General features: G+C 38.0%; 1 protein-coding gene across 1 annotated transcript; it reads right to left on the bottom strand.

Moving 5' to 3' along the window:
- Positions 1–12730: 12730 nt before the first annotated feature.
- On the bottom strand, positions 12731–21722 carry LOC132827118 (myosin regulatory light chain 2, ventricular/cardiac muscle isoform). The gene is made up of 7 exons (XM_060843618.1): positions 21627–21722; positions 18637–18726; positions 16589–16664; positions 16405–16509; positions 13869–13947; positions 13705–13753; positions 12731–12911 (listed from the first exon to the last, which is right to left on the bottom strand). Exons 1-7 carry the CDS (start codon positions 21627–21629, stop codon positions 12807–12809), a joined length of 507 nt encoding a protein of 168 aa, XP_060699601.1. The 5' UTR covers positions 21630–21722; the 3' UTR covers positions 12731–12806.
- Positions 21723–23074: the final 1352 nt, after the last annotated feature.

Raw genomic sequence — 23074 nt, 5'->3', positions numbered from 1 at the left:
TACCATACAATAATATCTGGTTCATCTTTCTTGTCCCCCAACAGATGCTGAACTTTTATTTCCCTTGAATTATTTCCAACTGCGTGAACTGGTTTTGAGTGAATTAGAAGGGGCAAAGTAAGGAACAATGGCATTTCAAAGGATAACAAAGGTCAATTCCAAAGGATATCATGTCTGATCCTGTTAGAAAAGTAAAACATAAATAAACTTTTTTCAAGCGAACAAAATTAAATTAGTTATTCATACATTGTTTTTCATTGTTAGTCTGCTATGCCTTTGAGTTATCCTTCAAAAAAATTCCGATGTTATGCACCTATTTTCTGATATGTAGCTTCTGGCCAGTGACTCTTTAAACTTGAAAACCAACTTACAGTATTCCAAGGCCGAAAGGAAAATCCTTACTTTGTATTCTGGCAAATCTTTCCAATATCCTTTGACCATCTTTCAATGCTCATGAAATCTCTTAGTGCTTCAACATTGATCCTGCTGATCAACTCACAACTTGGAGCATCTTTTTCTGACTTCTGAACTTTTAAAAAGATCACATAATAAGTTAAATATATTGAAGTAAGTGTGAGGGTACAATTAAAATTTCCACAAGAAAATGGGCACAGCCACCTAACATGAACTTGCCAATAGTGCTGGCATTCTCATATCAACCTATCTATCTCTTAATTATGTGTATGGTCTACTGAAGCCTGGTCAAAATTATTTTCACTGGTAAATGCCAATATTTACATAGCTATTAGCAACACTGCCACTAGGTAGCACTGCATTTTACTTACAAACCACTCAACATACTGTCAGATAAAACATTTCAGCTACCTTTTTCTCAGGAATTGAAATTTCTTTAATTGAAATGTCAGGTGTTGAGCAAACAATCCTATTTCACAATGTTGATGATAAATATACCCATCAAATTATCTTTTAATAACTTCATTAAAAGTTAGCTTCAAAATTTCTGCCTCTCTGGACTGATTATTTTCTAAGTCTCTATTTTATATCTATACAATTTTCTAGATTTCTTCAGCATGAAATCTATAATTTCTAAGCATCTGCAACTTACAAAATTTCCCATCTGCAACTTATGCATTGACGGGAGTTAGGACTCAAGAAATAGGGCAGGAGGAGGCTATATAACTGTCAAGACTCTGCTATTCAAAGTAGTCATTGCTAAAATGAATTTAAACTCTATTTTCCTTGCCACTTCCTAACATCCCTTGATTCTCCGAGAGCTCGAAAATCTATATCAATCCAAGATGTATTTAATGATGGAGCATCCGCAGCCCTCTGGGATAGAGGATTCAAAAGAATAACAACCCTCAAGGATGTCATTTCTCCTGATCCAAACTCTAACTGATTGACCCCTTTTTCTGAGATTGCTGTCCAACCCATGGAAACAATCTCTAAGCACTTAGTTTAAGATTACCTCTCATTCTTCTAATTCCCAGAGAATATCGGCCCGATTTACTTAGTGTTTCATCGTAAGGCAGGCCCTTATCCCAGAAACCAGTCTGGGCACTGTACTGCCTCCAATGTCTCTACCATTCTTCATTCTCCATAATAAATGCCCCAGTCTCTGCTTCAAAAAGGCCAACAATTACTTAGAGTTACTCTCTCCCCCTTTATATATTTATAAAAAGTTAAAGAGTAAAAGTATGTGTAGCCCTAGCTGTGAGAATTTAACAGCTATTTGCTTCAATGAAGCGTTTGAAGAAACTGAATGATGAATCGCAGACATTTTATTTCAGGTGAGTAATAGCATTTATATAAATATATTTACAATTGCATTTTGGTGCAATCGCAATTCATTGCACACCGATTGTTTACCAACCAATTATTTCACAGTGCTTTGCCATGGGCTAAGTAGAGTCAAAAAGGGTGGTGCTAGAAAAGCACAGCAGGTCAGGTACATCCAAGGAGCAGGGGAGTTGACGTTTCGGCCCTAAGCCCTTCATCAGGAATGTGGAGGGGGAAGGACGATGAGACATAATTAGTGGGGTTGGGATGGGGCTGAGAGCAAAGTAGGTGGGTGGATGCTGGGGGTGTAATTGTGATCAGTCATCAACAGTACATAAAGACAACTGTAATTAATTGAAATGAGATTAGAAATTATTTATAATTTTGAGAAGTGAATAAAATTTTGGATTTTCAGTAAGAGAATGAACTCCAGAAATGTTGTTCAGTACGTCGATGTTTCAGAGGTAACTCAAAGACTTGCTAAAGGCTTTGATGGTATCCTTTGATATTGTTATGGACTAGGCAGGCCACTCAAAACATTCTTGAGCAGGCAACCCAGACGATAACTTTGCAATTTGTTTCAGTAAATGTACAGAGAAAATTACCTGGAGTAAATTATCTAGGTTGACTACCAGGTTCCATTTTGTTTGCTGCTTTTTTAAGGGGGTTTGTTTATTGGGACTGTTGTGTATTTGGAACAACATAAGTCTAGTTTGTATAGACTGAATTCTGAGGGGTTCTTTATTCTGTTCTTTGTGTTTCCTTGTGTAATTTTGTGAATAAATTTCTGTCTCTTTTAAAACCTGGGAGTCAACCAAGCTAACTTACTAGCAATTCTGCCCTTTGCAAAACATTTCAATGAGGTAATAGCACAGATGGAACAGATGCTTACAGGTTGAAGTTAGAAGGGCAGAATGAGAGAGAGAGAGCCTATTCACACAGTCTACTGCTGAACTTCTAACCAGTTCTGGACTGAACTGCACAGCTAGAGAGCTGACCACTCCCCCTTATAATACAGATCATTTCTAAAACATGACCACTTTGGCCTGAAGTCTCATCTGTTTGCATATAAACAAAAAAGGTCTCTCAATACCCTTTAATCTCTGTACCAAATCAGTCTAATTGGAAACGGGAGCTGGTTTATGACCCCTCTGAATAAAAACTAAGGTCACAGTATCCTTGAGAAAAGGAACAGCTTTTAGAAAAAAGGGACCAGCTTTGTGACAATATTTCTTACAAATGTCACTTCTGTCACATTCTCTATGAGGTTATTGTACTCTCCATCCTTTATTTCTACATCTTTTACTAATGTTTTTAATTTTTTCGAATGGTAGATGGGTAAATTAACTGTAATGTTAAGTCAGTTTTCGGTTTTCTAGATTTCTGCCCCTAATGTCAATAACACTTCTTTAAATGAGGTAATAGCTATTGATTTAAAAGTACAGGATAAAGAGAAAAAATAATTTTACAATTTATAAATTTAGCAATCAAATTTTGTCAGTCAACAATAATTTATAGTAAAGTTAAGAACGTAATTGTGAAAAAGATAAGTGAAAAATGGAATCAGGACTGGACTTGGACTACCAACAAAGTTTCTCACTGATAATGAAGGGATGTTTGCTAATGATGAATTTAGAGATATGTGTGCAAATATGAACGTAATTGTTGTGAATATGACTGCAAAAAAACCTTTTTTAGCAATGAAGTATGTGAAAGGAACTGTATAACAATAAACAATATGGTTCATAAAATGTTGGTAGATCAATCAAACTGTAAAATATCATCTTCACTAGCATAAGTTGTATATGCTAAGAAATCACTGCATATGTTTGAGGGATATACTGGTTTTTAGTAGGAATCCTGAAGTTCCATCAGTAATAATTCCCATCATTGGAGGATGCTAAATTAGTTCTACTTTTTCAGAGCTTTTGGAGATACACGGAGGCACATGGAGGTAGAAAGGCATTTATTCCAGCCAAAATCTCAAAAAATCTCAAGCTTTAAGATATAGAGTAAGGCCCCAGTTTCAATCCAGGGCATGTGATTAATTATGAAAAAAGGAGCTTCAAGAAAGGAGAGGTTGGGGAAGGTTATTGGTAAAGACAGAAAAATAATAATTCTGCAACATGGGAATCAGACAGTTTGGCTAAGCTCTTCAAGGTCACTTGGTATGTATTACAATTTTAAGATTCTGCAGAAGTTATAGAAAATAATGATGATCCAGTAACTTTCTTACCCAAATTTTGTACAGCTGTGAGGACCAAACTGCTGCAGTTTACAGTTTGTCTATTGCTGGACATATCAGTTCTCAGGGCAATATGAGGTCATTGGTCCCAAAGGACTACAGCAATATTAGGGATCTGTTATGATCTTATCTGATGTTATTACTGAACAAGATAAATCACAGACAGTTATTTGGCTGGACAGGTTATACTTTTGTTTTGTTTTTTTTAATGACATGGTCTGTCATTAACATACAAACACAGCGCTGCATATTTGATTTAACAATAAAACAGACAATTCACAGAAGAAATGGGAAAAAAGGAATAAACCAAACTATTTACATATAATAAAGGTTTAAAAATTTCAAAAACACAGCAAAATACAATCCAATTAATCCCTAAAGCAGTCCTTTACAGTACTCGTACCAAAGAGAATTCCTTTTTCTATCACCTATATAGGAGTTAATTTCATTATATCCTCTTCTTTTAATCTTCATACAACTAATCTTAGACTTTGTCAGTTTCAAATAACCCCTTAAGGGATTTAGCCAAATACTTATGGTCTGAAGCTTCAGACTAACTCCTTACACTGAGGTAGCCTATTTCTTAACATTATGAACTAGTTTCGTCGGGAGCAACTGTCTTGCACACCCAGCTTCAAACCTCTGCAAGCTACCAATCCAAAAAGATTTTCTTCAAGCATTAGGTGTTTCCCCTAAAAGAAATTCCAGAATCTTCTGTCTGAAGCTTAATGTGCAGCTGTTTATGGTAAAACTTACTCAATAAAAGCAAAGCATTACTCTCCAGGAATTGTCCCTGTCATACTGTATCTTAAAGAAAATCACTATGGCTATAGAAATATGTGCAATTTAATGTACAGGATGATGACAAGGGGTTTAAGACCATGGATTGGGACCATGAAGTACAAAGACAAAGCTCAAGAATCCAGCAGTAAAAGTTTTTCTTTGTCCTCCAAAAGAGGCACCAAATGCAGTGGAGACACTCTGGAAGTTAAAAAAAAGTATATGTTTCCTAAATGATACCTCTAGAGTTTGATATTTATCAGTAGTCTGTCAGATTAAAATTGGGTTGGCTTTAGCTAAAAACAGACCCTATCATGTTTTACTGGCATCAGAAGGGCAGCTTTCAGGCATCTTTATGATGCATCTACATAATTTTTTTGTGGGATAGTGGCAGTGAATTTGAAAACATTCTGGATTAGTGGTGCTGGAAGAGTACAGCACTTCAGGCAGCATCCAAGGAGCAGCGAAATCAACGTTTCGGGCAAAAGCCCTTCATGAATAAAGGCAGAGAGCCTGAAGCATGGAGAGATAAGCTAGAGGAGGGTGGGGGTGGGGAGAAAGTAGCATAGAGTACAATAGGTGAGTAGGGGAGGGGATGAAGGTGATAGGTCAGGGAGGAGAGGGTGGAGTGGATAGGTGGAAAAGGAGATAGGCAGGTAGGACAACTCCGGACCAGTCATGGGGACAGTCTGAGCTGGAAGTTTGGAACTAGGGTGAGGTGGGGGAAGGGGAAATGAGGAAACTGTTGAAGTCCACATTCATGCCCTGGGGTTGAAGTGTTCTGAGGCGGAGGATGAGGCGTTCATCCTCTAGGCATCTGGTGGTGAGGGAGCAGCGGTGAAGGAGGCCCAGGACCTCCATGTCCTCGGCAGAGTGGGAGGGAGAGTTGAAATGTTGGGCCATGGGGTGATGTGGTTGATTGGTGCGGGTGTCCCGGAGATGTTCCCTAAAACACTCTGCTAAGAGGCGCCCAGTCTCCCCAATGTAGAGGAGACCGCATAGAGAGCAACAGATACAATAAATGATATTAGTGGAGGTGTAGGTAAAACTTTGATGGATGTGGAAGGCTCCTTTAGGGTCTTGGATAGAGGTGAAGGAGGAGGTGTGGGTGCAGGTTTTACAGTTCCTGCCTTGGCTGGGGAAGGTGCCAGAATGGGAGGGTGGGTTGTAAGGGGGCGTGGACCTGACCAGGTAGTTACGGAGGGAATGGTCTTTGCGGAAGGTGGAAAGAGGTGGGGAGGGAAATATATCTCTGGTGGTGGGGTCTTTTTGGAGGTGGCGGAAATGTTGGGGGATAATTTGGTTTATGTGAAGGTTGGTAGGGTGGAAGGTGAGCACCAGGGGCGTTCTGTCCTTGTTACGGTTGGAGGAGTAGGATCTGAGGGCGGAAGTGCGGGATGTGGACGAGATGCATTGGAGGGCATCTTTAACCACATGGGAAGGGAAATTGCAGTCTCTGAGGAAGGAAGCCATCTGGTGTGTTCTGTGGTGGAACTAGTCCTCCCAAAACTGCCTTTTTAGAGAGGCTGTGCATGAGATGATACTATATTGGAACAGTTAATTAGTAATAGTTACTGTGTCGACTATTCTGTTAAGTTGTCCATTAGAGTTAAGTTATTCCAATTCCTTCTTTCCTTTGTTGTATTTTAACGATAGTATATGAATAAAGTGTGTTTTGCTTTAAATCTCGTTGTTTGACCAATCGAATTGCATCTTGAATGCAAAACCTTTCATTTACTTTTAAAATAAGAAAAAATGTTTGGGTCTAGACAATCTTCTTAATATTTTGAGGGTGTTTGGTCTGGTCCATAACAGTGGGCAATGGCAGCATGCATCTCATATCCACAGGAATGGATGTTAATACATGCCAGCTTCACTCCATTCTCATGGCACACCTCCAATCCACTTAAAGTCTTGGAGTCAAAGTCATAAAGATGTACAGCATGAAACACACCCTTCGGTCCAACTCGTCCATGACAACCAGATATCCCAAGCTAATCTAGTCCCATCAGCCAGCACCTGGCCCATACGTCTCCAAACCTTTCCTATTCATAAACCCATCCAGATGCCTTTTAAATGTTGGAATTGTACCAGCCTCCACCACTTCCTCTGGCAGCTCATTCCATATACGTACCACCCTTTGTGTGAAAACGTTGCTCCTTAGGTCACCTTTATATCTTTCCCCCTCTCACCCTAAACCTATGCCCTCTAGTTCTGGACTCCCCCAACCCAAGGGAAAAGATTTTGTTTATTTATCCTATCCATGCCCCTCATAATTTTATAAACCTCTATAAGGTCACCCTGCCGATGCTCCAGGGAAAACAGCCCTTGCCAATTCAATCTCTCCCTGTAGCCCAAATCCTCCAATTCTGGCAACATCCTTGGAAATCTTTTCTGACCCTTTTCAAGTTTCACAACATCCTTCCCAAAAGGAAGGAGACCAGAATTGCACGCAATATTCCAAAATGGCCGAACCAATGTCCTGTACAGCCACAACATGACCTCCCAACTCCTGTACACAATACTCTGACCAATAAAAGAAAGCATACCAAATGCCTTCTTCACTATCTTATGTACTGTGACTCTATGAGCTATGAACTGGCTCTCCAAGGTCTCTTTGTTCAGCAACACTCCCTAGAACCTTACCATTAAGTATAAATCCTGCTAAGATTTGCTTTCCCAAAATGCAGCACCTCACATTTATCTGAATTAATCTCCATCTGCCACTGCTCAGCCCATTAGCCCATCTGATCAAGATCCCATTGTAATCTGAGGTAACAGTCTTCGCTGTCCACTACACCTCCAATTTTGGTGTCATCTGCAAACCTACTAACTACAAAGGAACCTCTGCATTATCCGAAGAAGATCTCGATGTTCTGATAGAAACATTTACAGAACCCTTCTGCACTTCAGTGCTGCACTTAAGAGCACACTGGCACTTTACATTGCAATGTTGCTGCAAGGATGCTTTGCTCTTAGGAACAGGTACCTAGCTCAATGATTTAGCGGTATTTCCGACTGCTCTATCGCTGTCTCTTAGCATACACACTGTGCATCAATCTGGATACTTGCAGTATCCCTGCCTTGTCTTTAACACTTTGCCCTCTCAACTGCACCTTAACGGCTCATAGGACTTTTGTCTCGCCTTGCCAGTTAACACTGATACAAAGTCAGACAGTTTGTCATGGTTCCCAGTAGTAATCAGTCAGGGGGTGGAGCACCATCCTCTGTAAATCTCTCACCCACAGCATACACTCAGACCCTATGTGGCAAACAGATTGCATTTAACCAAATGGGCCATGGTCAGAGTCTAATCGGAGTAATCCTCAGTCAAATCAAGGGGGATGTTGTCAGAGGAATCAACACATTCAGAAAAGGACCTCTTCTTTTGATGCCTATCAGTCCATGGTGTAGGGTACACATGAATTGGCTGCTTGGGGTAGTCATGATCAGGATCACTTGTAGGGGGTGAGGAGCTGAATGATTAGCACCCCACACTGTCTTGTCTCTTCCTGTCCTATTGTGGGCCACTTGTTCCTCAATTGAGACAATGGGGGGGGGAAATTGAGTGAAGTGAAAGTAGCTTTTAGTGTTGGTGCGAGTGAGGGAAAGATGGTGAAGTGTCCTGAGTGACTGACCGCGATGCTTAGAAACCATGTGGGGTTAGTAGTCTGGGAGATTGGGTGGGTGAGAGTGAGTAAGGGAAGGCTTCTGATTATGATAATGAAAGAGGAGACCATGAGCCTTGGTGTGAGGTAGCAGACACAGAATGGTGGCACTTGTTGAAACAGTGACCTTACTGTTGCATACTGAGCATTCCTCTGGACGGTTGGGACTGCAATGACCCAGGTGGCAACGTGGGACTAGGCTGGCACAGTCTGGTGTCATGGCCTCATCTGGTGCTGCGGAGTGAAGAAGTCATGTCCACTAGGACCATGTCCACAAAGTGGCACATCAATTTCCCCTTATCTGCTGGGGCAAATGTCATGAACCATGCATTTCTGAATGCTTGCACTTGATGGGATGCACAACAACCTTTTAAATATGGTGCTGATGCCAGAAATTTTGGGTCATCCCAGCAGTACCTACAGCGAGTGGGTGAATTAGGCTAGCATTGGATGAGGGGATTGCCATAGAAGCATGGTATGAGGCAGGTTTGGGATGACAGTGTGAGTAAACTCATTAGCTTTGCAAAGAAAAAACCTCTACTAACCTCTATGAAATTAATACTTAGTCAATTTCAGGTAGTATTCAGCCTGCAGTTCTGCATAAGAATGAGTACATTAATTGTCAATATTTCACATTTGAGTTTAAAGGCTATTTCCAGAGGAATTCTGATAAAGTGCCACATCAAAGGTTATTTTGGAAAATAAAAATCATTGTATAGGAGTAACATATTGGGGTGGACATAATATTGGCAGAAAACAGTCACTATGCATAAATGGGTCTTTGGTTGGATGTGACATGTGGAAGCTGGAGGGGTCTTTGCTAGGGTCTTTACTTTTATAACTTATATCAATGAACTAAATGAAGGGAGCAAAGGCATGGTAGTTAAATTCATCAAAGATGCCAAGATAGTTAGAACGAATGTTGTGAAGAAGACAAAAGGAAATTGCAAACAGTATGCAGTTTGAGTGAGTGGACAAAAACCTGGCAGATGGGGTAAAACATGGGCAAGTGTGAAGTTGTTCACTTTGGCAAGAAGAATTAAAAAGCAGAGTATTATTTAAATGGAGAACAACTTCAAAATTCCAAACTGCAGAGATTTAGATGTTCTCATGCATGAGTCACAAAGCTTAGAATGCTGGGACAGCACATAATCAAAAGGCTAATAAGATCCTTGGAATCATAGAACTCCTATAGTGTGGAAACATACCATTCAACCCATCAACTCCACACTGACCCTCTGAATAACATTCTACCCAGACCCACATTCTTGCTCTATCATTGTAACCCTGCATTTCCTAATCCATGGACCTGACACATCCCTTGAAACTGTGGGCAATTTAGCATAGCCAATCCACCTAACTTTCACATATTTGGACAGTGAGAGGAAACCGAAGGACCCAGAGGAATCCCACTCAAACACAGGGAGAATGTAATGTAACTTCAAACAGACTGTAATCTGAAACTTTCAAATCCAGTTCCCTGGCAGTGTGAGGCAGCATGCTAAACATTGTGCCACCATGCCACCTTTAACGCAGGAGCAATTCTGCCCTTTAATACAGGAGCAGTTGAACATTGAAATAAGAATGTTATGCTTTAGTTATACAGAGCATTAATGAGACTACATCTGAAATACTGTGTGCAGTTTTGGTCTTCTTATGTAAGGAACATAGATGTGGTGGATGTTGAAAAGACATTTCCTCTTGTGGGTCAGTCCAGAGCTAGGGAGTACTGTTTTAAAATTCGGGTCCCTCTTTCAAGACAGAAGTGAGGAGAATTTCTTTTCTCTTGGATGATTCTGTAACTCTGAAATTCTGCCTCAGAAAATGTTAGTGGTGAGGTAATTGAATATCCTTAAGACAGAAGTGGATAGACTTGTTAAACGGAGAAATAATGATTAACAGTGAGATGGGAATGTTGCATTCAAAATGCAACAGATGAACCTTTATAATATTGAATGGTGGAGCAGGCTCAAGGGGTCAAATTATATGCTTTTACTTATATTTGTATTTTCGTTAGTATCAGTAGCTAGCAGTGAAATTTAAATTGTCCTGTTATATAGTTGCAAATAGTGAATGTGGAATTTGAAATGATCATTTAATAAGAACCTAGAGCAGCATTTGAAATGCCACGTGATTGAATTACTGATTCAGTTCCACGCACAGACTCAATGAAATAGTTATTTAGCATAAACTTTAAATCTATTTTTACTCAATATCAAAGTTGTTTGTACATTGCACATTACCAATCAAGTTGTACAGATTTCAGACATATTTTATCATACATTATACAGGGATTTCACTGGAACTTAAGTCAGCAGAATCTTTTCAAGATTCTTCTTTAAAAGATGTACATAAGTGTAAATGGATCGTGTCTTAATGCAGGCTGTGATTAACTTTATCCAGAATCATTAGTGAGGAAAATATATAATTCCTTTAAAAAGGTTTGTGAAATTTATAATCATTTTCAAGAATGTTTAACGAGGACTTTGAAGAGTTTGTCAATTGTAAAGGAATTAATTGTAATTTCTTCTGATGTTACAAAGTACTGGATACCCTTGAACTGGAAGTAACATCGGGAGGAAATTAAGAAAGAAACAATGTGGCTGACTGACACAAAGAAGAACTACAGACAATGTAAGAACAGAAAATGCACATTTACATGAGGCATGTAAGTGTAATTATAGTTAAATAGCATAGAAAACCGAAGACAGGGCTAGTGGTGGGATTGTCAATTTGATAATTTTACTGCTGTTTCATTAGTTATGCCAGAGCTGACAGGATCATTCAGTATGATTTATGAAATGGATCATGTAAAGGAGTCTCTGGGGAATCTGTGCTATCAAGACTATCATGACAGAGACTTTACATGGTTTGGGTGACAACTGTCCCCAATGTTGAAAAGCTGCTAGTGCACATGATTCAATGGCCAAATCAATTGAATGGGAAAATGAAAAATCCTACATACCAGAAGCGAAATAAAACAAATTTGAAATTGCACATTGTACCACATGTCTGTGGGAGTAATGTAAGTGTTTTTTTCATAAATGTACAATATATCCGTATATCAACTATTTAAAGTAAAATAAGCCTTTTTTATTTGAAGAATCGTTTGCCTATTAATTCATGTTTAATTTATGTTGGTTCTGATTAATGTTGAAATCACAACAATGAAAAGTAACTTGTTGATATTTTCTTCATCTGAAAGGCTTCGAGTAAAAAATGAGGTCTGCAGATGCTGGAGATCACAGCTGAAAATGTGTTGCTGGTTAAAGCACAGCAGGTTAGGCAGCATCTCAGGAATAGGGAATTCGACGTTTCGAGCATAAGCCGATGAAGGGCTTATGCTCGAAATGTCGAATTCCCTATTCCTGAGATGCTGCCTAACCTGCTGTGCTTTAACCAGCAACACATTTTCATCTGAAAGGCATTCAGTAAATGTGGCTCTTTTAGACCTCCCATAGGATCATAATAAATGAAATTACATTTTTTTCCAAAAGAAATAGATTTACATTTTTTCTATGTAATTCATAATCCCATTTTAAATGTAAAATTTATTAAAAAATTATTTTGAAATGCTGTAATATAAATAAAAGACAAAGGGTCATGGAAAAACTGACTAATGTAATGGAAATCCCAGCTTTATTTCCCTCTGATTTTGAAATTTTGGAGGATATAGACAAGAGAGGAGGTATAAATTCAAAAATACTTTTTAGCAACTGCATTTATGTTTGAAAAGTAAAGAAAATACTTGTAATACTTTATTTTCTATACAATTTAACAATCTCTGTCTTTTTCAAAAATATTGTAAGTTGTCTGCTCTCATGCCTGGTTACAGAAACATACAAGAATCACACATAAACAATACTCATAGATGTAACAAAGGATGTTGAGTATTCTTCAGTCTGAAATGTGTAAGATGGCTTTTTAGAATTAAACAATTTTATCTCTCAAAGCTTCTGTACAACATACTATTGGAGAAGTTAGTTACTAAAATCTAAATAATGATAAAATACTTAACTAATATCTTGTACAGTTGATGACTTGACATCATCTTTAAGATGAACAATTAATATTTTTATTGCAGTTCACCTCAGCTAATACAGATACTTCTTTCTACATGCTTAATCTGATTAACTCCTGTCATTTTCTCTTTTTCATCTTTTCATCTTTTACCTGTTTCAATATTTAAGTTTAAAAATAAAACTTGATTCCTTTTATACCTTGAACTATAAAAGAGAAAAAATAGAACTTCCTACAGGTAAATTAGAAAAAAAACGTGCAGAAACAACATGAAAAATAACTGAGTTGCAATTTATTCAAAGAAGAATAAAACAAGAAAGGTGCAGATGAACATGAAAATAGCAAAGAATGATCTATTCTTGGTCTTTCTCTTCTCCGTGAGTGATGATGTGTACCAGATTCTTATAATCCAGGTTACCTGACACGTCTGGAGGGAAAGCTGTGAACATCTGATCAACCTAAAAAGATATTTCATGTATGATATGTTAATAAATGTGAATATCTAAAAAACAAGGCTCTTTAAGGGGTAACAGGGATATTTTGTCGTATTGAAAAGTGAAATTCTTTTTGGAGGTTTCCATTTTTCCATTTTTTAAAGAATATTTTTAAGTAGCTCAGTGTCAGATTTCTTCGAAGTGACAAAAGGGAACAAAAACACATGCAGCTGTCATGCACCTCCTGCCTTTTGCTCCAGATGAAGACAAGGGCCTGGCTATACGAATTTATTGGAGGGAGAGAGTATTTGGACAAGGAGTAATATGTTCATATGATGATATACTTAAACTTAATTGGCTGCAGAAAATAAGCTCAGAAAATAAACCATCTGTGAAATAACAAGGTGCTTTTAATGAATGTGAAATCTTCTCCCCACTAATTTTCACCCCAGAGCTAGGATTAAAAATAACACTCTAGCAGCTAACCATAGTTGACATTGAACCTCATCCTCAAATGGTTATTTTGGTCGTTAGTGACTTAAATGATTAATATATGCATGGAGTAAAACCAACTTGGAAATTAGTGAGATCCCCAGATTTACCCTTCGATATCTCATGAGGAAGACAGAGGTGATTACAGAGTAAAAAAAAATCGATCTAACAAAGATGCTTCAGCTGAAAAAAAATTAATGTCTAAAAGTTGGTGACTAATTTACCTTGATTGCTTATACAGTAAGGAAAATTAAGTATTGAAATTCTCATGTATTAATCTCCAGTTTTTCTTTCTTAAGATTATCTATTGTTTGCATGAACCTACCTCTTCCTTGGTAAACCTTTCAGCTTGAGTCATCAACATTTCCTCAATGCTACAAAAAATGGGGGAAAAATAAGTTCAAATCAATGTAAACACTTCTGGATTATGAAACATATTTTATGTGAAGCACAAACTGAAAAGCTATACATAAAATAATATATACTTACTAATCCTTCCTCAAAACACCCTTGCCTTCAGGATCAAATACTTTGAATGCGTTTAAGATTGACTCTTCTGGATCTGTGCCTATGAGGTTGTGTAAGAGAATAATATTTTTATTTTTATATTGCAATTACTTCATAACCCATAATGAAGTATGGTTAAAAAAATCTAATTTGAGAATTATTTTGCTATTCTCTGCATTATCTCTTAACAGAGAGGATATAGGTAATCCTAACCTTTTATTAATGTGTGACTGGAAAGTGCAGAGTAAATATTCTCACCACTTTTTTTAATGTATATTAAATCAGGTTTAAATAGTATTCAATTTTCAACATTTTGCACAAAATTCACGTGTCCTGCTTTAGCCCAAGTTAGCCCATATCAAAAAAGAGCAGCAATGAATACTTGGTGCCGTGTCCTCAATGCAGGAGGTGGAAAAAGTCAATTTATTCCTAATCACTCGGTTTTTTTTTCTTTTTCACTTCATTAGCAGGAGTGCATTTTTCAAGCATGACCAACTCTTGTTGCCCATCATTTGTTGCTGTTGAGAAAGTGATGCTAATTGTTTTTTTTTAACTGCAGCAGTTAGGAGGAGAGGTCTTGTTAGGAGGAGAGTTCCAGGAATTTAACCAACTCACCAATCATGAAGGGGCATCAGTATATTTCTAGTCGAAAGGGTCTCTAGCCAGGAGGAGAACTTAATGTTCTCATTACAACTGCTGTCCTTATCTTTCAAGATGGCAGAGGTTTTGAGTTTGGAAGGTGCTGTTGAAAAGGCTTTGGCAAATTGCTGCAGGATATCTTGTGGATGGTGAACACTGGAGCATGGTCCACCAGTGATGGAAGGAGTAAATGATTAACATGATAGCTGGGCTGTCAATTAATAGGCTGCCTCATCCTTTATATGTTGTGCTTTTTAAGTGTCTGAGCTGAGGACATCCAGAAAAAAGGAGAGTATTTCCATCACCCAGTCTGGGTACTGCCCTGAGGAACCCCTGTAACAATGTCATGGGAATGAGATGATTGACCTTCAGTAACCACTAGGATAGGTATGTTAGGGATAACTGCCACCACTATATCTGACTCCCATTTCCTTCAATTGTACTAGGGTTCCTTGATATTTTGCTCAGCCAAACGGTATCTTGATTTCAAGGGCAGTGACTCACCTCACTTTCTTCGATGTTTAAATCAAAACCATAATAAGGTCAGGAGCTTAGTTTGTGTTCCACCAAGCCCACTGAGTGTCAGTGAGCACGTTGGCAGAGTGAGATATATGCTGGACAGAGAGGTTACAGTTTGTGGCCAAGACAGGTTTGTTGCCTTGCTCATGCCATTTTTATCTGTTCTGGTGATGGGAATGAGGGTGTCACGACAAGGGACTTGTGTCAGAGGAGCTTGGACTTTGTAAAAGTGGAATTAGGTTAAAGATATGGGAGTGGGAGCCTATTGAAAGGTTTAAGCTCAAGAATGAGGACTATTTTATTTGAGGCATTTGAAAACTGGGGGCTGACATCAGGAAGCTGGGTTACAGGAGTTTGTCTACTGTCTTAATATGCAAAATTTTCTGAATTTATTTTTGTAATTCAGTACATGAAGCATTCTCATAGTTCTTTTGAAGGCAGCATTGTTTTTCTATAATTAAATTAGCCCATTTAAATTGAACAGTAATGAGATAAAGAAACAATGTGAGATTCAAATGCTCTTAATTAATCTTGGAAAAACCTACAGAAATATTAATCCACACAATTTCTGTTGTGAATTCTTGTTCTGGGTCTTAGAAGCTTCTTGCACCGCCTAGCCCTTAGTTGCAAATTAGCATTAATATTGACGTATTGCTAAATTCCTCCTTTCAGTAGTTACAATGGCCCAGATCTCGCAGTCAGCATTGATGCTGCACACATTATTGCTGCCTGTGCAGATATCTATAACCTGGATCCTTTTTTGATTTTCACTTAGGACTTTGAAAGTCAAGACAGATTCTTTTCACAACACTAGTTTCCATATTCAGGTAGATTTTGAAAGGTCCACACCTTTTCGTCAGCCTGCAGTGGTCAAAGAGAGAGTGAGAAAATAGCTGGTTAGATGATGTGTGAGTGTGGTCAATGAATTGGGGAGGAGTATGAGTAAGTGTGGTAGATGGCTGAAATGAGTGAGTAAGTCAGATAGATGAGTGGATGAAATCGTTCAACGGGTGAAGTGAATTGAGTCAAATATACTGGCTAATCTCTGAGTTAGAAAAAGTGCAAACCCACCAAGTCTGTTCAGAGTAAGTACATAAATAAGATGTTTGTATTTAGCCAGGGCCTCCAACACCAAGCTCAGTGCTGGAAGTATTTGCGGAGGGACATGGGCTGTAAAAAAATCAATCCAACGGAAAGTTAAATTTCCTGGACAATTTCTGTGCTTGTGTGGGTGTGAGTCTTCATGAGTCCTTCCCCTGAAAGTTCAATCTCTGGTGAGCTGGAAAATTTGGGCAAAAGTTTCTAACAATATATGGCTTTCCTTTGTAAATGACTCATTACTATCACTTGTTTCACTTACCCTTCAGCTTTTCACCAAACATGGTAAGGAAAACTGTAAAGTTAATTGGTGCAGCAGACTCTTTAATCATGTCATCTAGTTCTTCATTTTTTACATTCAGGCGGCCTGTTGAATAGATCATTAACCATTAATAAATGTCTTTTGACCTTAGCAGTGAAAATCATTCTGTAATAGTGACACTAACCCAGAGCAGCAAATGTGTCCCTGAGGTCTGCCTTATCAATGAATCCATCCCTGTTTTGATCCATTATTGTAAAAGCCTGGCATCAAAGCAAAATCAATACAGTATTAAAAACTGGTATCTTTGGTTATAAGTTATGTCTCAGATTCAACAGGAACACATATTTAATACAGTACATCAGTGTTCTAAACTGTACATCATTCCGTGTTAGACTTTGTGCTTCTTGTTTTAGCCGATGCCAGTATTAATAAACTTGATGTTGAAGGCCATAGTTTTAGCAATGTTCTCTTCACAAGCCACTCAGGAAGACTACAACACTTCATTATGTGATGTGTTTAAACACAAGTTTACACATGCCTCTCCTCTCAGTTCACAAACATAAACAATGAATGAGAATAAACACTCAATGAAAAAGCACTGCAGGTGAATAGAGTTCAAATACATAAATTCCTGAAAGGGTGAACTTGGATAGATACAACTGCAAAAATAAGACCAACAACATTTCAGATTTTATGAATAGCAGCACACACTGAAAGTGTAGAGATACAATGTTATGTTTATACAAAACATTCAATGTTAATTTTATAAACATTTTGGTAACACTGGATATCTCTGCACCAAGAATCAGTTTTGTTACTACATTTAGTTTTATAAAAATTGGTGAGGAGATCATTTAGAGGATGTGGTGACTCAGTTGTAATGTCACTGGATGAGTAATACAGGGCACTGGGTTAATGGAACAGCGATATGAGTTTGGTGAAATGGTAGATGGTAAAATTTGAATTCAGTAAAATCTGGAATAAAAAGCTATGCTTGTGGTAGCCATGTAACAACTGTCAATTGTTGTAAAAACCTATTTGGTTTAGTATGTCCTTTTTAGGGAAGGAAATCTGCCATCCTTACCTGGTCTGGCTTACCTATGACTCCAGACTCATCACAATGTGGTTGACTCCTAACTGCCTTCTGAAATATCTTAGCGAACCATTCTGTTCAAAGCCAAATAAAGGACGGGCAATACATACTGGCCCAATTGGTGGCAACCACATCTTATTAATTAATTTGTTAGAAATGTAGGCGACACATTATTAGTATTCCTTTTCCATAGAACTAACAGAAAGTTGTGTGTGAACATAGGAAGATATGGATTTCCTTTGCTATCTATGATGAAATTGCATGCATCAGCAAAAAGAATGTGTTGGCTATATTTCTTCAATTGGCCAACATAATATGTACTTCCTCTGTCTTAAATCAATAATACTCCAGACTCCAATTACTAGGTTTTATCCTATTTCTGAATTAAATTTATTTAGTTGGAAAAATACCTATTGCCAAATAATAATGGTTTCCACACAAAAGTGCAGAAGAAACATTTACAAAAAGTAGACTGTAGTTTGTGTAAGGTCCTCCTTAGTTAATAGGTGCCATCTCTCCTAAACAAAATCTCAGACCTAGATAGACAGGAAAACATGGCCAGTGACAAGCAGTGCCCTTCACATCAAAGGGCAATGCTGCGTGATCAAACAAGTGAGGGGGAGGGCAGGGATTAAATCAAAATAGAGTTGGAGGAGGAAATAATATACTCCACTCCCTGTGGTGCCCACCGTTCCCTGAAAATCTCGAGGGTGTTGGTGAAAACTGCATGCTCCTTCTCCAAGGACACCCGGGTTCTGACATACCCATGGAAGCAGGCCAGGCAGTCAACCACAATGACACCCCCCCCCCACCCCCCCCCCCCCACCCCCCCCCCCCCCCCCCACCCCACCCACCCCACACCCACCCCACCCCCCCCCCGGAAGATCACAGAGATCTTGAAAAGTTGTAGGCTTTCAAAATGTTTTACATATATAAAGGAGCAAGGCTATGGAGGGATTTGAAATGCAGGAAGTCTGAAATAACAGTAGAAAATGTTAGAAATACTCAAAAGGATGTGCAGCAGCTTTGGAGTAAAGAAAGGAGGGTTAACATTTCAAGTTATTGATCTTTTGCACCACTGACAAAAATGACTTAGGGTCCAATTCCAGTTTTGGTTACAGATATGTCAATAAAATTACCTCCTTAAATTCCTGAATCTGTGACTGATCAAACATAGAGAACACATTGGAGTTTGCTCCCTCTATTTTCTTCTTTGCCTTCTTGGGAGCCTAAAAAAAATGTAAATATCAGCATCAGTTTAAAAGGACAGATACTAATGTACAATAATGTAGGCTATCTTATGGTATGTTAAGGTTTACCTTGAGGGTAAAAGAGTATAAAATATACAAAAGCTTCAAATATAAATTGACCCTCTTTGCCCTAAGATGTAAAATTTACCTTCAACTTGTGCATCATAATTGGGGCTGAAAAGCAAGCAGGGAACTGTAAACACCAGCAAACACAATAATCCAAATATTTATATCCTAAATCATGTAGCACTTTTTATGTTATAGATAGGGGAAAACTTTACATTTAACAACCAGACCAAAAACTGTTCTGAAAATAAAATTCAACTCTTATATTTTTCTGCTTCCCTCCAAGTTATATTTGTCAGACCTGAAGCAGATCAGGATGAAATTTGCTTGGAGATGCATTCTATCATATTCCTTTTGCCACCCACTCCCTAAATAGAAGCTTCATTCCTGCCTATGAGAAAACTCCACCAACCCCTGCATTCAACTCTCTGAAGTTGCTTGGAAGTCACAGAGCTTCTCCAACAGAGGACTGGACAGAATCAGTCTCAGAGCAAAGCGTGCCCGTGTTTAACAGTTTAAAATAAAATTACAAGCGGTCGCTTTGGAACATTTTTAGTGGCTGCTATCATAATGTTTGGCCATGGATTTCCACTGGAGATCAGAGAGTCCATTCCCTGTATGGGGAGGCAGTGGCATGTTGAAAATGTCACTGGAGTAGCAATCTACAGCCCTAGGCTAATGGAGACATGGATTTGAAACCCACTATGGGCAGACAGTGAAACTTGAATTCAGTTCAAAAAGAAAGCAAAATCAGGAATTAAAAAGCAAGCCTAACGATAACTATGTAATCATTGCTGATTCTCACAAAAACCAACTGCTTCATTAGTGCTCTTTTATATAAAAGGAAATCTGCTGTTATTACCCAGTATTGTCTACATGTGACTCCAAACTCACAACAATGTGGTAGATTTTTCATTGCCCTATGGATGACTAGGAATGGACAGTTAAATGATGGCCTAGTCAATGACACGCACATCCCATAAGCAAATTTAAAAATGAGACTACAAACTATGATTTACTGTGGTCAAGGACATTTCTTCTTGATGGATAGCAGTCCTGCCCCACTGAAGATGCATATTTTCTAAGGTACTGGAAAATCTCTGATAACAGCTTAATATCTTTCTAGATTCTTTTCAACAGAAGTGTGATTATGTCTTGAAAATTCCATTGAATGCATAAAGTCTTAGGGTTAATCTCAAGTTTACGTCATGTGCCTCATCCCTCAGTTTTTGTACCTGCAGCCATGACAGCACAGAGTAAAGCTGACAACCAGTTACTGCCCTTTTTTAAAAAAAACAACCAGTGAGAATTTCATATAGTTCTGGAGCAAGTACATTCATCTCAATGATAGCAAGAGGGCAATCTCAAACATTGCAATTTACAATTTTTTAATGTTGAATGGATTACTTCAAGTGAATCAATAAGGAACAGCTGCTTTTCACAACCTGAGAAAGCTCCTGGAAAAATTCACGTCATTTACTAGTTTCTTCATTGAATATCATGTTAAAATTCATGAGCATTAACTTTATCTCATTATAAAGAGGTTTTTGGTGCTGAAAATAATGTATTGGTTTATAACATGCAAAGGGAGAACTTTTGACGACCTTTTCACAGTCACCATTGTAGTGTTTAGGAATGGAATAGCTAATCCAAACAGAAAGGGGTTAAATGACCAGACGATTTGTTTGGGTGTTGACGGTTGAGAAGTCACTCTCGGCTGAGACACCAAAAGAGCTGCTCTGATCTTCAAATAATGTCATCAAAGTTTTGTGCCGTCCGAGTGGTTCAGGCAGGACGCCAATTAACAGGGCAGCTGCCCCTCAGCACTGCCCTAGAATGATAGCCTAGATTATATGTTCAAGACTAACGTGAAGACGTGAGTTCACAACCCCTTACTCAGAGATGTGACTATTTGAACATAAATTATCCCGTCACAAAGTTTCTTTTTGCCTATCACATTGAGGTAAATTTAGCACTCAACTTAGGAATTTATATATAAAAGTAAATAAAAACAACCTCAGTATACAGTTATAGCAATTTATAGAAGCAGGTCTTTACACTTTAGGACCCTCACCATAAGATCTTACAGTATTAATCATCTGTTTAATAGGAGCTTATTAAATCCGTGAAGAAGTAGAAAAGCGTGTACATTTTGCAGTTTAGTATGTAGAAGCCTATAAACTCTTGCAAATTTTCATAAAGGCTTCCCTGCCAATTTGTTGTGTTCATTTCCTGAAAGATTTGAAAACTTTGGAGGTACATCTAGAAACATGCCAGGATCTTTAATTTTCAACTTGTGAGTTTGGACAGCAAATGTGAGGAGCCCAACATGAATGTGACAAGCAAGGTTCGTAAGATCAAGGAGCCAGGGCTGATTTTCTTTGTGTTACATATGAGATACTAATTGGAAGATAACTGCCACTGTACTTGCTAAGAACGAGTATTCGGTACAGACCAGAAATCAAATCTGGATTGTCCCTGTTAATGTGGTTCGGTTACTTTTCTGACTCAACCATGAAGGCATTTGCAAACTTTTAATTTTTTTAATATTTTGCATTTAAGAACTTCCAAGCTTCAACTACTGTTTCAAAAGATTATATTTCACTACCAAATTAATTTTCTCTTGTAATCCTGCCTACTGTTTAAAAATATATTTTCAGACTGCAGTGGTAGTGCTGGAAGTGCAATACAAAAACCATCTAAAGCTGTTACGTTGGTTAACTCAATCTATCTGCATCTTTTCCCCTGTGATAATACAGGCTACATAGTGGACTTCATATGTAATACAATATGACACAAACACAGATGCTTACCATTGCTGCAGCCTGTGTGATCTTGCTTTTAGGTGGAACACAATGCTCTAGACAATGCACAGTGCCATATATATATACTTTGTAAAGTGTAAAAATAAATGTATTCCTACTTTGGGCATTACTTAGTAGCTTGCTCCTCCAAACACCACCCCTACCATTTAAAAACTATTTAGTGTCAGGCAATGATCTGTGGTACAATGTGTGCATGTGTAGGGACTCCTCAAGGTTATAGAAATGTTGTGCGTCAGAGTTGATTCTACTTTTAAGACTTTGACCTAAGCCCTCGGCTTACTCTTTGTCTTCTACCATGAAGCTGGGTAACATGTGCACTTGCTAAATTAAAACAGAACAATGCAAGAATGCAGAGCATTGGAATTTCTCAAAAGCTCCAGGATCCCAGGTCTGTTACTCTTGTGCCTATCATCAAAATACATCAGTATTTACTCAAATTTAATGACAAAGGTCACATTTACTGTTTCCCTGATAATTTGACTTAGAGATTAGTTTTAACAAGTTCTTTTGCTTTTTAGCCCATATTAGAATCGCCCTTTCCATTTCTTTAAATTAATATCAGGAAAATATTTCTTCCACTCACTTTGCTTCAGTGATGTAATAAACTTTAATCGGATGATTTCATTACTTGTGAAAATCAGTGTTCCAGCAAGATCAGTTTCTTGTCTCCTGAAAATAAGTAGCAATGTTTTTGATATGAACAAGAGAGAATGCTTTCACCGTGATGATTTTCCACAACAGTGCACATTTTGTAAATATTAACCACTTTCAATTCACTTTCAATCTGAATTTGAAGATGAACATTCCTTCTTTTCATTGAGCATTTAACATGAATCCAAAGGTTAGTTAATCAGATATATCAGCAGTATCAGCAAAGGAGAATTTTGTCTAACATCAAAGTATATTGGAAAGAACCATTCATGGAATATTATCTTCTAATTAAACATTAAATTCTCTATTGGTTGTGCAAAATAAGGGGTTCATTGACCTGGTCTATGATTGCGATCATTTTTCCCAGGCACAGACCCCAATGTACAAATGAACGTGTGAATGAACCATCTGACATTCCTGTACTTCAGGCCTCTTCCACATTCCCAATTAGAACTGATCTACCATAGGTAAACGTTCATTCAGTTGCTGGGCCCCTAGCTGCAGAACAGGATTGTCTAATGTTTTTATAATGGTGGGATGGGCGCATTTCAACTTTTCTCTCACTCAAGGTTGCGTTAGGTATACAAAGGCACACTATTGAAATTAATGGATAAAAAAAAATTAAACTTTCCAGAGAACATGTACATTTCATGCAATTTATCCTGTTATGAACAACTTGACAATTAATCTATTGGAGTCATCTGAGCCTAGTTGACTCATGAATGGCAGTTAATTTTCTGCATCCTTTTAATTGAAGGGTTGTCAATCACCAGAAATAGCATGGA

The sequence above is a fragment of the Hemiscyllium ocellatum genome, chromosome 24 (assembly GCF_020745735.1).
Source record: "Hemiscyllium ocellatum isolate sHemOce1 chromosome 24, sHemOce1.pat.X.cur, whole genome shotgun sequence".
NCBI lineage: Eukaryota > Metazoa > Chordata > Chondrichthyes > Orectolobiformes > Hemiscylliidae > Hemiscyllium > Hemiscyllium ocellatum.
Note: the sequence above shows the minus strand (reverse complement) of the source record. Positions and strands in the feature narration are given on the sequence as shown.